At 30.1% G+C, this 14,198-nt stretch overlaps 1 protein-coding gene across 1 annotated transcript; it reads right to left on the reverse strand.

The window, feature by feature from the left end:
- Nucleotides 1–564: 564 nt before the first annotated feature.
- On the reverse strand, nucleotides 565–2,424 carry LOC124935118 (homeobox-leucine zipper protein MERISTEM L1-like). Its single transcript, XM_047475576.1, has 5 exons — nucleotides 2,068–2,424; nucleotides 1,888–1,992; nucleotides 1,146–1,796; nucleotides 971–1,069; nucleotides 565–885 (listed from the first exon to the last, which is right to left on the reverse strand). The coding sequence occupies exons 1-5, from the start codon at nucleotides 2,422–2,424 to the stop codon at nucleotides 565–567; spliced, it is 1,533 nt and encodes a 510-aa protein (XP_047331532.1).
- Nucleotides 2,425–14,198: the final 11,774 nt, after the last annotated feature.

Consider the following 14,198-nt stretch of genomic DNA (forward strand, 5'->3'; position numbering starts at 1 on the left):
TGTCGAGAATGAAGAAAATTTAAAATTTATTAATGTACTATGCTAGTTAGATTAACCTTGGAAAGAAGCCTTAGCAAATGTTAGAGATATGTAAACAAATATAGTAAAAATGATATTTAAAACCTAAACAATTTAGAAAAAATATTTAAAACTACCAAATAAAACTTGATAGAAATTAAAAATGAAAATATATGGAATTTTAAGACATTAAACTCTGTTTTTTTTAAACAAAATATTTGGAAATGAAGAATAATAAAATGAAGGATATTGAATTAAATAATTACAAAGTAATCACTAACTATCTATCTAGATTAAACTTGTAAAAGGCCTAAACTTGTTGGAAAATCCTTAGCAAATGATAGAGACATGTAAACAAAATTGATAAAATGAAGGATATTGAATAATAAAAATTGATATTTCAAAATTAAAGAAACTAGAAAAAAAAGATTGAAGCAAATAAGATAGAATTGAAGACTGCCAAAGTAACTGAATTAAATTAAAACAAAGAGCTAGATCTTAAAAAAAAAATAGTCAAATAGCTAGCTATTTAAAGAAAACATCTTCCTAGTTCATTAAGGCAATCATGAGACTATCCACGGTGTTGATGAGCAAATTAGTAAGAGTGTCCACAGATGGCTGTTCAACCACAATATTGGGATTAGAATCAACCAAATTCTGGATGGATAAAGTTACCAATGAGCCGGCTCCATCACTTCCATTGCCCAGACCGTCCGGACCTATCACAAAACCAGTAGGAAGCATTGTCACGTAGTCGGAATCCCCTCCGACCAAAGTTAGGTTCACCGTCGTGCTGTGAACCGGGGCATATACAATGTACGCTCCCATTGGATCCCAATTTTCCTCTTGCAGGACCAGTACTTCAGGCTGCATATTATACATATATGCCTTTTTAATAATCAATTAACTCATAATTTATATAAGCAGAAAAAGATTTAAGAAGATTTGTTACATTAAGTCGTAGCAAAGATACGCTGCTAGAAGAATCTCGGCCAATCACAACGCGGGAGATTTCTTTAAGTGGTTGTTCAGAAGATGTAAGAACATCCCACTGTTTATTTAAGACAAGATTAATTAATTAATTTGTCAAGATATATACAAAGACAGAATTGAAAGAGGTACAATACCTGACTCCTTGTTTGTTGGTTTTGGAGATATTTAAAGACAGACATGGGTGGGACATTGAGCCAAAAGGAATATGTAGCGACAAGGATGACCCCTACAGGACGATTGGGAATATCTGTGTTCCTGATCATGAGAACTCTAATTTTATTTGGGCCAATGTATGGAATTATATTCCAAACATTCCCTGTAGCCACACTCACTCCCGTATTAAAGATCCCTACCATCCTCTCAGACAACCAAGTATAGCTCCTTTTACTTTCCGTACTCATCGCCACAGTGATATCAGAAAAGGGCAGGGTGTTGGACATGACACTAAAGAGACGATCGGTTTGGCTCTGGAGAATACCAAGCCAACGTTTGGCGCCAAAAGCTAACCCGGAACTGACCAGAGCCTTGTAGATTGGATGAACACCAGTCACGTGTTGTGCTTCAACGTGCTCTATCCATGTCACGTTTGTGAATCCATTGGGCATATCTTCAATTATGCACCCGGAAGGCCTTTTCCTCGATTTCACTAGATGGAATTCCCGAAATATGTCAAGAGAAACGTCCACCACTGCCCACTTCTTTTCACCCACTTGCCTGCAGTACCTTGCCAACAGGTTGTCACGGATAGGAACAAAAGGAGTCTGCGCATGCGTCTCTAAAGAGATCTGCAGCAGCCAATTTCATTCATTCATATAAACTATATGAAATAATGCAACCAACCATTATATATAATTAAACAAACGCTTAATTAATTACCAATTGCAATGCACCATTATAATTTCCTGGAGACAATCCACTCGACAAGATTTCCAAACATGTCGCTTTTGACACAATGGCACTGAAGAAGGACTTCCAATTAGCCTGTTCATCGTCATTACATTTTTTTATTTAATAATTATTAATAATAATAATATATTCTAGCTAGATAGTACGTACCTGACTCATAAAAATATCCAGAAGAGAATGGGAACTAATATTAAGGGTGGTGGAGTGGCGAGAGGACTCGCAGTAAAGACTTTCAGGGCGAGGTCCAAATCCTATGGGGAAAATCCGAAAATACTCATCCTCATTCAACTTGAACCCGATACCGCAATCAGAACGATTTGGGATCCACAGAGGTTCCCCCATTTTGGCCATTTTAACAACCTCCTCCATGGATATCATTGCAATCTGCCAAATCATACTCCTGTCTATTTTATCCCCTGGCAGCAGCTGCTGTGGTGTCTGTTGGTGCTGGTGCTGCTGCTGCTGAACATGACGATGATGCAGATGATTAATCCAGGCCCTAGACATGCTACCACCTTGTCCTGGCATTACTACTGTTGTTCTTATCTGGTTTTGCTCTGATCCCATTCTTGAAGACTGCCCTTGGACCCCTGGCAGCAGCTGCTGTGGTGTCAATCCAGGCCCTAGACATGCTACCACCTTGTCCTGGCATTACTACTGTTGTTCTTATCTGGTTTTGCTCTGATCCCATTCTTGAAGACTGCCCTTGGACCCCTGGCAGCAGCTGCTGTGGTGTTTGTTGGTGCTGGTGCTGCTGCTGCTGAACATGACGATGATGCAGATGATTAATCCAGGCCCTAGACATGCTACCACCTTGTCCTGGCATCACTACTGTTGTTCTTATCTGGTTTTGCTCTGATCCCATTCTTGAAGACTGCCCTTGGACCATGTTATTGTTGTTAGGACTAGTCCACATGTTCCTACTTCTGTCACATATTGCATTATTTATTAATATACATTTTATTCATTTATAAGATATATAAACAAAATGAATGTATGAATTAATTCAATAAATTAATACGTATCCGGAAACTATATTAGAAACTCTAGCAACCTGCAACCATTTAAAATTGAATTGATCAAATTAAAGAATAGGATATTAATTGACACATAAATGATGATTCTTATATCATAGGCATCATATATGAATTGAGAACATATACATATATTGTTTGCGATACCTTTGAACATTCCATCGCTAAATGCGCAAAAATAAATGAAGAAAAACATAAATGCCAGAAATCTCAAGATCATAATGGTCTAGAAAATGAACTGAAGAATCAAGAATGAGACGACATATAAAAAAAGCCAAGAACACAACAGAAGAGATAAAAGAACAATCACTGGGGAAATTAGAAGCAGTTCAGACAAATGGAAAGAAAGAAAAGGGTAGTAACAAAGAAGTTGATAGTCAGATTCCCAAGAATACTACTGAAAACCAAGATGGAATATTAGGGGATGAAAGTGTAGATGAGAAGAGGAAAGCAGACTTAGGTAAAGCTGAAGTAAGGAAATGCACAAGAAAAGGAAAAGTTGGAACAAGCAAGGATGCAATAATTGATAACTCTACGAGTAGTAACAAACATCCCTTGACATACTGACATACTGAAACAAAATCTTTTTTTTCCAGTTAAGTTCTGATACAACTAAAGGGAAGTTTATTAAGAAAGTTCCAAGAAATTAGGTAATCATTGATCATAAAAAGTTATCATCAAATGAAATATTCCAATCACTAATTGTGGTAAAGAGTGCTAAACAGAAGAAAAAGAAGGGTGTTCGAATTGTCACTATCACTTGCAAACAGAAAAAAAGTAAAACGAATATAGAGATTCAGATGAACAGTAAAGAAAAATTGACGTTGATGCTGAAAAACAATATATTCACAAAAGAAAGAGGAAAATACATAAAAGAAAATGATTAACAACGTTTTGAATGCAATGAAGCTTATTCAAAGATGGAATTTCTCATTTGAATCAGACTATTAATGTTGTAGGTTTTGTATGCTCTCTAGCTTTTACTCATTTGATTTAATGAAAACTAGGGTTTGTCTAACTTTGATTTTGACTCATTTCGGATTCTCACTGATTTTTTTGTTTCTTTAATGAAATGACATTAAGTCGTGATCAAAAAATTAATTAAAGAATAATACATGATTTCAATTCAAATAAACTCTTACTTCTTCTCTTATGCGCTCGTTCTTCGCGATCAAAAGTTCCTCCTCCTCCGTTGAGATCTCTCTGTGTTCACTGCTGGTTTATAACACAAGGAATTCTTTATGAAATTTTTGTACCACAAATTGTCTACATTAAGTTTCTATTTTCATTATGTAGTTGACCATTCTCGTCACATTTTTTATTATGAGTAATTATCTAAAAGCTAAAATTAATTAATTGTCTTAAAATGATTTATTAATATTAACTATTTTTCCAAATGATTTATATTACAAGAATCACAAAAAGTGTGATTCCAAATAATTATGTAATGAAGCACAAATATCATATTTCAATTACATTATTATGAAACTTTTTTCTCGTTAAATAAATAAATTATTCTCATCATATATCCCAATATTCCGTCAAATAATTGAATCACAATTTAACAGCTTTTAATAAAAATTTATTTGCAAAACAAAACAAAATATTCAATGTTTAGATCCCACTAAAATAAAAAAAAATATGAAATTTATATATATATATATATATATATATATATATATATATATATATATATATATATATATATATAAATTTCATATTTTTTTATTTTGCTGGGATGTAAACATTGAATTTTTTGTTTGGTTTTGCAAATAAAGTTTTAGGGATAGGACAAAGAGCGAGAAAAACTAACAGGAATATGTAGAGAAATGACGTGTCATCCTTCTATTCGATTGAAAATTTTAAAATTCTCTCTCCTATTACATTTTCAATTCAATAAAGAGTTGACACATCATTTCACTACATATTCCTGTCAATTCTTTCCCGCTATCTATCATTTCCCTATATATATATATATTTTATTTTGGCAAAATTAGAATCCCACATTGGAAGATGATGGGAGTGAAAGAAGTTTCTTAGTATATAAAAGAAACTATATTCACAATTAGAATAAATCTCATATCGGAAGATGATGGGAGTTGGGGAAGTTTCTTGGTGTATAAAAGAAACTCTCCCCTCTTTGGTTTATTACACCCAATATTTGTACCTCTTCTTCCTTATTAATTGATAGCCTTAGTGTTCGGAGACATAAGAAACATTTTGGCCGAACTCCGTTATCAAATTCTATTAGTGTTCTTTCAGTTGTTTTCTTTTTTTGTTTTTCTGTTAGGGTTTTCCCAACAAGTGGTATCAGAGCTGAAGGTTCGTCCTTGGCATGGTGGAGTCTTCAAAAGGGGCGTCAACTTCTTCGTCATCCTGGACGAGGACATCAATGTCGAATTTGAAGTTTGCGGTAGAAATCTTTAATGGAACTGGGCATTTCGGCATGTGGCAATGTGATGTTCTAGATTGTCTTTTCAGTAAGGTCTAGATGTTTCTATTGAGGTCGGAAAGCCAGATGGTATTGAAGAAAAATAGTGTAGTATCATGAATCGGTGGGTGTGCGGAACAATTCGATTGTGCTTGTCTAGAGAGCAGAAGTATGTTGTGAAGAACAAAACTTCTGCACAGAAACTATGACAAGCATTGGAGGACAAACTTCTGAAGAAGAGAGGTCAAAATAAGCTCCTTATGAAGAAGCGACTATTCCTATTTAATTACCAATCAGGTACTACTATGAATGAACATATTAATAAATTTAATCAATTAGTAGCAGATCTATAAAACCTTGATGTTAAGTTTGAGGATGAAGATCTTGATTTAATGTTGCTATCGTCTCTTTCTGATGAATTTGAACACTTAGAAACAACGTTACTTCATGGGAAGGGAAATGTTTCTTTTGATGCTGTAAGTTCTGCTTTATATAGTCATGAAAAATAAAATAGGTACAGCAGATGAAGCATTGATGGTCAGGGGCCGTCAGCAAAGCAAATCAAAAGAAAAATGAAGAAGATCCGAAAGTAGAGTTGTCAAAGATGAATATGTTTTCTTTCGTGAGAAAGGACATTGAAAGATTAACTGCCAAAAGTTGAAGAAGAAAGAGAAAGATTATGAAGATGTGAATTTTGTAGAAAACAAAGGTGATGCAGATTCAGAATACTCTTTATCGATGTCACACATAACATCACATTCTGAGGCGTGGATATTGGACTCAGCCTGCACTTATCATACGACAACATTTCGAAATTGGTTCTTTGACTTTAAGGAACTTGATGGTGGAGTTGTTTACATGGGAGGTGTTATTTTATGTAAAATAAAAGAGATAGGTTCAATCAAGCTGAGAAATGATGACGGATCCACCAGAATTATCAACGATGTTCGGTACATACTGAATATGAAAAAGAATCTCATTTCTTTGGGGGCCTTGGAGTCAGAAGGTCTACATGTGAAAATAGAAAATGAAATTCTTAAGGTAATCTCTGGAGCGCTTATGATATTGAAAGATACTAGAAAAAGTAATAATTTGTATTACTATCAATGTAGTACAGTTAATGGGACAACAGGTGTATCAACTTCCGGGAGCAGTAAGGAATTAGAGACAACAATGATATGGCATATGCGATTGGGGCATGCTAGTGAGAAATCTATGTAAACTCTTGTCAAGCAATGATTGTTCAAAAGTACAAAAGTTTGTAAATTAGATTTTTGTGAACATTGTATTTTGGGAAAACAAAGGCGAGTAAAATTTGCACTACTATCCATAACACCAAGGGTGTTTTGGATTATGTGCACTCAGATGTCTGGGAACCTGCCAAGATCCTTCTCTTAGAGGTCGACATTATTTTGTTACTTTTATTGATGATTTTTCCAGAAGAGTATGGGTGTTTACTATGAAGAATAAAGGTGAAGTGTTTGGGATTTTTCTTAAATGAAAAACTCAAGATGAAGACGAGACACAAAGAAAGATCAAAATTCTCTGAACTGATAAAGGTGGAGAATACAAGAATGATTCATTCCAGAAGTTATCCAAGAGTGTGGCATAGTTTAACACTTCACAGTCAGAAAAACAACACAGCAGAATGGAGTATCGGAACTTATGAATAGAACATTGGTGGAGAAAGTTAGATGTATGTTGTCTAATGTTAGGTTAGACAATAAATTTTGGGCAGAAGTTGTGTCATACGCTCAACATTTGGTAAATCGCCTACCATCATATGCAGTTGGTGGCAAGACTCCATTAGAGGTATGGTCTAGAAAACCTGCAACTGATTATGATTTTTTGCATATTTTTGGTTCTACTATATATTATCATTTAGTTAAATCAAAGTTGGATCCACGAGAAAAGAAGGCTCTTTTTATGGGATTTACTACGGGAGTTAAAGAATATCGCCTCTAGTGTTTAGATGCAAAGAAAATCATTATCAGTAGAGATGTTACTTTTGATGATTATTCAATTTAGAATAAGGTGACACCAGACTAGTTAAAGATAACAGGTGGAGTTTGAGCAGATAAAGATAAGCCCAACTATAAGTGACTCTCCGACGACATACGAAGAGTTAAACGAGGAAGAGATTCCGACCCAAGAACCTTCAGAACAACGTGAATCAATTGCTTTAAACAGACCAAGATGAGTTATTCAAAAACCAGGTCGGTTTGTTAACTTGTCGGCCTATGTACTTGTAGTCATAGATGATGTTCTATCCACTTTTTCAGATGTCAGCCGAAGTACTGAAAATGGAAAAAGGAGAGGTGTTATGAAAGATGAGATGCAATCTATTCAGAAGAATGAGACATGAAGGTTGACGCATCTACGAAAATGGAAGAAGTATATTGGTTGTAAATGGATCTTCGCTAAGAAAGAAGGATTTCCCGAAAAATTTGATATTCGCTACAAGACAAAATTGGTAGCTAAAGAATACGCTCAGAAGGAAGGAGTTGATTATAATGAGGTACTTTTCTGATGTTGTTAAACAGTCTTCCATTAGAATTTTGTTGGTCTTGGTAGCGTAGATGAATTTGGAGCTAGCTCAACTAGATGTGAAGACCGCGGACATACACGGTCATTTGAACGAGGAAATCTACATTTATCAACCAAATGGATTCAATGTTGCTGATAAAGAAAATTGAGTTTACAAGTTGAAAAGATCATTTTACAGGTTGAAGCAATTGTCAAAACAATACAAGCGACTTGACAAGTTTATGATGGAGCACAAGTACACAAGAAACATATTCAATTCATGTGTGTATTTGCGCAAATTGAAAGATGAGTCTTACATTTATCTACTCTTATATGTTGATGGTATGTTGATAGCATCAAAGAGCCAATATGAAATTGACAACTTGAAGACTCAATTGGATAAAGAGTTTGATATGAAAGACATGGAAAAACTCAAATCTAAACATTATTTAGATTTGGTAAACACCTTACACGTTTGAGTCGGTGCTGAAGAGCGTCAATTGGAAGCACTAAAGTGTTATTTTTTAATATTGAAGATTAGTATTTGGATATTGTGCCAATGTGGAGATTTATTGTTTTGGCACAATTAGAATCCCACATCGGAAGATGATGGGAGTGAAAGAAGTTTTTTAGTATATATAAAAGAAACTATATTCACAATTAGAATGAATTCCACATCGAAAGATGATGGGAGTAGGGGAAGTTTCTTAGTGTATAAAAGAAACTCTCCCATCTTTGATTTATTTCACCAAATATTTGTATCTCTTCTTTTTTATTAATTGATAGCTTTAGTGCTCGGAGACGTAGATTTTGGCCGAACTCCGTTATCAAATTTTGTTAGTGTTCGTTCAGTTGTTTTCTTCTTTGTGTTTCTGTAAGGGTTTTCCAACATATATATATATATATATATATATATATATATATATATATATATATAGATAGATAGATAGAGATATATATATATATAGATATATAGATATATATATAGATATATATATATATATAGATATATATAGATAGATATATATATATATATATAGATATATATATATATATATATATAGATATATATATATATATATATAGATATAGATATATATAGATATAGATATAGATATATATATATATATATAGATATAGATATAGATATATCGATAATAAATGTTCAAAATGTAAGAAAATATAAATAAATAAATAAAAGTATACCTTCACCTGAGTCCGTTTATTCTGAAACCAGAAATCAGAATAGGTCCGGACAAATCAATAGGAAACCAGAATTTAACCTACACCATATCCAATTGGAGGCTCAACATCCGTCTTTGTTTGTCATCAGGGCATGGACAGTCCTTAATATAATAATATGATGAATAATTAATTTAATGTTCTAAGAATGTGTGTAAAGGGATATATATTGAAAGGAAAAAAATAATATATTTCTCAAATTCATGAATCTGTGATTGGGTATGGAGATGATAAGTTTTTCTCCTCCTCAAGCTCTCTCCCTCGTCGGCCTCGCCTTCGACGTTTGCGTCGTCTCCGTCTTCACCCTCGCCTTCTTTATATTCACCGAAGGCTTCCACTACCTCTAGAACATGATTTTCACTTTCGGACATGTTATTTTTTTCTCCAATTTCTACATCTATATATGTTAAGATTCTCCACTATCATATGTTGATTCGGTTCCTCGATCGCGAGTGCATTCGGTTCATTAAACATGTTTGGTTGTTCCATCATATTCAAATTTAATGTTTACTTGTTAGTTAGCATATTCACATTCAAGTACACCCGGTTCATGAACATGTTAATATTCAAATTTAATGTATGCTCGTCCATTAGCAAAATTGTATTCCGATTTTTACCTTGCATTTGTTGTCTATGCAGCATCATTCTCATGTATATGTTCATCTGCATCTATATAAGTTCAAAATTTTATATCAATTTTTGTCACAACATAGTATACAACAAATAATTAAATATATTTAGTTAAACTTCAATTTTAATTTTCATGGTTAACTTTTCAATACATAAATTAAATTTAATAATTGACCAGCTTTATTTACTCATAAGTGAAATAATGAGATGAATTTTAATATATACAAAAATCAAATGTTTTAGCTAAGACCTCTAATATGATTTTTTTACATAAAGATTGTTATATTCAATAAGAGCTTATTACACTAATCAAACCATAAACATAAGAATAAGAAAAAAAACAAATAAAACATTAGCATATATAACAAGGGATCCACAAATATTAAAGAACGTTTAAACTTTGTAGCCAATACCGATAATTGATCGATGTGTACATTTTACTTTATCACATATAATTAATCAAAGATAATGATGTAGATGAATTAAGATAAGACATTGCATATCTCTTTAAGTTCAATAAACCTCACGATTTTGGTCTTCTTGTGTGAGGTAGAGTTAGTCTCCGAAAATATGTCAATCCACTTCAATAATAATTTTCACTTGTAATGATCTGATCATGCATATCCAATCACCTCTTTTAATGAAAATAAATAAATAAATAAAATTATGAAATATATATATATATATATATATATATATATATTTATTGTGAAAACCAATGCCAGCTCTAGAACAACCAAAATAAAATGATCATATGTTTTTAGCAAAATAAAAAATTTCCCTTAATTTGATTTTACACATATAGGAATTGTTTAATATTTAGTTATTTCAATTGTACCTAAATAATTTAGTCAAACAAATAGAAACAAAAAATTATACCAAAATAACTAGTTGTTATTAATTCCATTAATTTTTTGGAATGAATATCACATTAACTATTAGATACATAAATACAATTTAATTTTATTATATATGAGTAATATAGATCCAAGAATATATATCCTTTCAAAAATAAATAGATCCAGGAATAAATCACTCAAATTGAAATATATCTTTTATCACTAAAATATTTAATTATTCTTAATATATATATATATATATATATATATATATATATATATATATATATATATATATATATATATATATATATATATATATATATATATATATATATATATATATATATACTGTTTTCTCATATATTAAAAATAAAGTATTCATTTGATCTAAATAATAACTAATTTTCAATCAAACAAGATAGTTAATTCTAATATAAATCACATACAAACAGAATTATATACAAACAGAACTATAAGTAAAATACAATTAAATTAAAATGATGATTTAAATCACATTTCACAATGAGATCTTAAAATCAATGATTTAAAATAAGAATAAAAGATTAATTTTAAATACAAAATTAATAGATTTAATTGATTATCATTAAATTAGTCGGATCAAAAAATTAATATAAATATGTATACAAGTTTTTTTCCTTATTTGCATCTCTTTTTCAATATATATATATATATAATTTAAGAGAATGAAATCGATGAAAGAAGTCAGATCTAAAACCATTCCTTTTTAAAATTTAATAAAAATGTATGGTATAAATATATAGATATATGATATACAATCATATTTCCTTCTCTATTCAATATATAGATACAAACACATATAATTTATGGTTATACAAAATTAATCTTAGTATATATAATTTAAAGTGATACAAAATGAATAGATCAAGTAAATTTATGGAAAAAAATCTCTCAGATCTAAAAATCAAAATAAGTATCTATATAAATTGTTTTATTTTGCCTATTTTGATATATAACTTAACTATCTATTGACCTAAAAATATTTATGTATATACAATCAGAAAACACTTCGAAATAAATGAGATAAACATAAACATAAACAAAAGCATTGCATATATATATATATATAAAATAAAAGTGTTAGAGATTAGAGAAATTCACAAAATTAAAATTTTGTAGTGAGAAATTGTTTAGGAGGTGATTAGAAAATGGGGTATTGGTATGCCTTTTATACTTGTGGATAGGACTTCTCTAGAGATAAGTACTAAAAACACATTAAAAAATAATGACTGTGACAAAAAATTAAAAAAAACATCTGTAAAACAATAATAAAAATAAAAATATTGGTGGAGAATATTCATTAAAAATGGTATAAAATATTGAATGAAAAGGTAAAATGTATTTTTGTTTATATTTTAAAACAACTCAAATAGAGGCTAATATAAAAAAAATTAAAAAACAATGTTTGACATTTTTATTTGAGTTCATATCATATACAAAAATAATTCAAAAAAATATAATAACATTGTATTAAGATTTGTTTGGCACGCACGTTTTATTTTTTAAAAAATTAAACGTTAAATTAAGATATAATTTGAAAATTAAATGATTACATTTGAATTAAGAGTGCCAATAAAATTTCTTAACAAATTAATGTGAGGAATAAGTGCAACTTAGTTTCTATTTCGATCTCACATTTGAAATTTTATACAGATTAAACATTTATATATAAACGTTGTGATATGGTTCCTTCTATATTTTCATTAATATTTGAACACTCACATTTAATTTGTGTTTGAATCAATTTTAAATAGATATTGGATACTTAAAACTATAGCCAAGGTAACGGGTAACGAATGTTGTAAAATATTATGGTGATTAAATTGTTTATATGAATCATATATATGTATAAATAATTATTTAAAAATGTATTTTTAATATACTTTTGTCTTATTGATCAAATATTTTTGAAATTTTAATATATTCTTAAGGTTTTAAAAATAATAATAATGGAAAGCATAAAAAATTGAATATTATTGTGTATGAAAGTAATTAATAAATTTTAACTTTATTTTATTTTGTTTTCTTAATTAACCTTTTTTTAATAATTTCTTGATGAATTTTCAGATTTGTAATATAAAATAAATGAATTCTATTTAAAAAATAATTGAAGAATTTTATTTTTTCTTGAAGCATGAGACCTTAATTTCAAAAACAAAAATAGTAAATAAAGATAATTGATTCTAATTATTTTATGCAATCATTAATTTTATGTCTTAATTTGATTTAATTTTTAATTTACCAATATCAAAAAAAGTTGAATTATTTACCTAATTTATTTAAACATTAAATAATTATTCTAAACACCGTTTCGGTCATCAACCCGATCTTTTCGACGAACTTTGGTCCCCGGTTAAATTAGTGGTCGGACCGGATTTTAATTTTTATATTATTTAAAGTAATAAATTACAATGACTGAGAAGATAATACCAAAAGAAACACTGTACCTCCCAAATCAATCATTTCTTAACTTAATCATAGTTACTCTTAATCATGATTACTCTTTTAACCTTAATTTACACAACCACTTCTCCATATTTAACATAATCATAGTTACTTTTTTAACTTTAATTTACACAACCACATTCACCACCGATGATCTAATGTTTAGAGACAAATTGATGTCTCTATCTCTGTCTTTCTTCTTCTTCCCATCTCTGGGTCTCTCGCTCCCCTTCATTTGAACCTTTTTCTCTACAAAATGGAGAAATCTCGTCGATCCTTTCAAGATATCAATCTTCAGTTTTAACAAACATAGAAAGAAATCGATAAGAGTTATCAGATGCTTTGAAGACATCGCAGCTACCGTCTACCACTAGTTGAACTTTGGTTTGACTATGGTACAAATTCTTTTAAAGATGATTAACCACAAAGCGTTAAAATGCATATGCGGAAATGATTAGAGTCAAAGTCGCCTACCGAGGAGAAAAAATATATAAAAGTATAACGGATCCAATAGAATAATGGATAACCTTTCGAACCAGAAATTTTTTGTTCGGATTTCCAATCGAACCATTCGGTCGGACCGGTTTTTGGCTAGTTCAAAAGGTAACCGTACAAAAGTCAAAAGCCGGGTCGCCCATTCAACCATTTCGAGGTAGGACCGGTTGAACTTCCGGTCGAATCACGTATTTAAAACTATGCATTAAATCTGTATATCTGTAAATTTTATCTAATTAATAAGAATATGATTTTGACCATTCATTTCTTATAATGGTTAACGTGTAAAATATTATTAATTAAAATAAATTAATTAAAAAAGAGAAAAATTATTTAACTATATTATTTGCAATTTATATTAATATTTTTTAATACTAATTATTATTAAGTTAATAAATAAAATTAAGCAAAAGTGATTAAATTTAATTATATAAAAATGATTATATAGTTCACCTTTAGTTAATAATATTAATTAAACTAGCATGAATATCGTCTATTTGTACGGACAAAAATATATAAAAAAAAAATTATTTATTTATAAATGTTTTAGATAAAATTAATATTATTCAAATGTAATTAATTTAAAATTGATTTTAG

This window comes from Impatiens glandulifera, chromosome 4, assembly GCF_907164915.1.
Source record: "Impatiens glandulifera chromosome 4, dImpGla2.1, whole genome shotgun sequence".
NCBI classification, from domain to species: domain Eukaryota; kingdom Viridiplantae; phylum Streptophyta; class Magnoliopsida; order Ericales; family Balsaminaceae; genus Impatiens; species Impatiens glandulifera.

Excerpts from the sequence above, each read along its gene's own strand:
- LOC124935118 (XM_047475576.1), bottom strand. The coding sequence starts at position 2,424 with ATGTCTAGGGCCTGGATTAATCATCTGCATCATCGTCATGTTCAGCAG. Across the intron at positions 1,797-1,887 it reads ATAATGGTGCATTGCAATTG|ATCTCTTTAGAGACGCATGC; the intron begins GTAATTAATTAA and ends TGGCTGCTGCAG. Across the intron at positions 1,070-1,145 it reads ACCAACAAACAAGGAGTCAG|TGGGATGTTCTTACATCTTC; the intron begins GTATTGTACCTC and ends TTAAATAAACAG.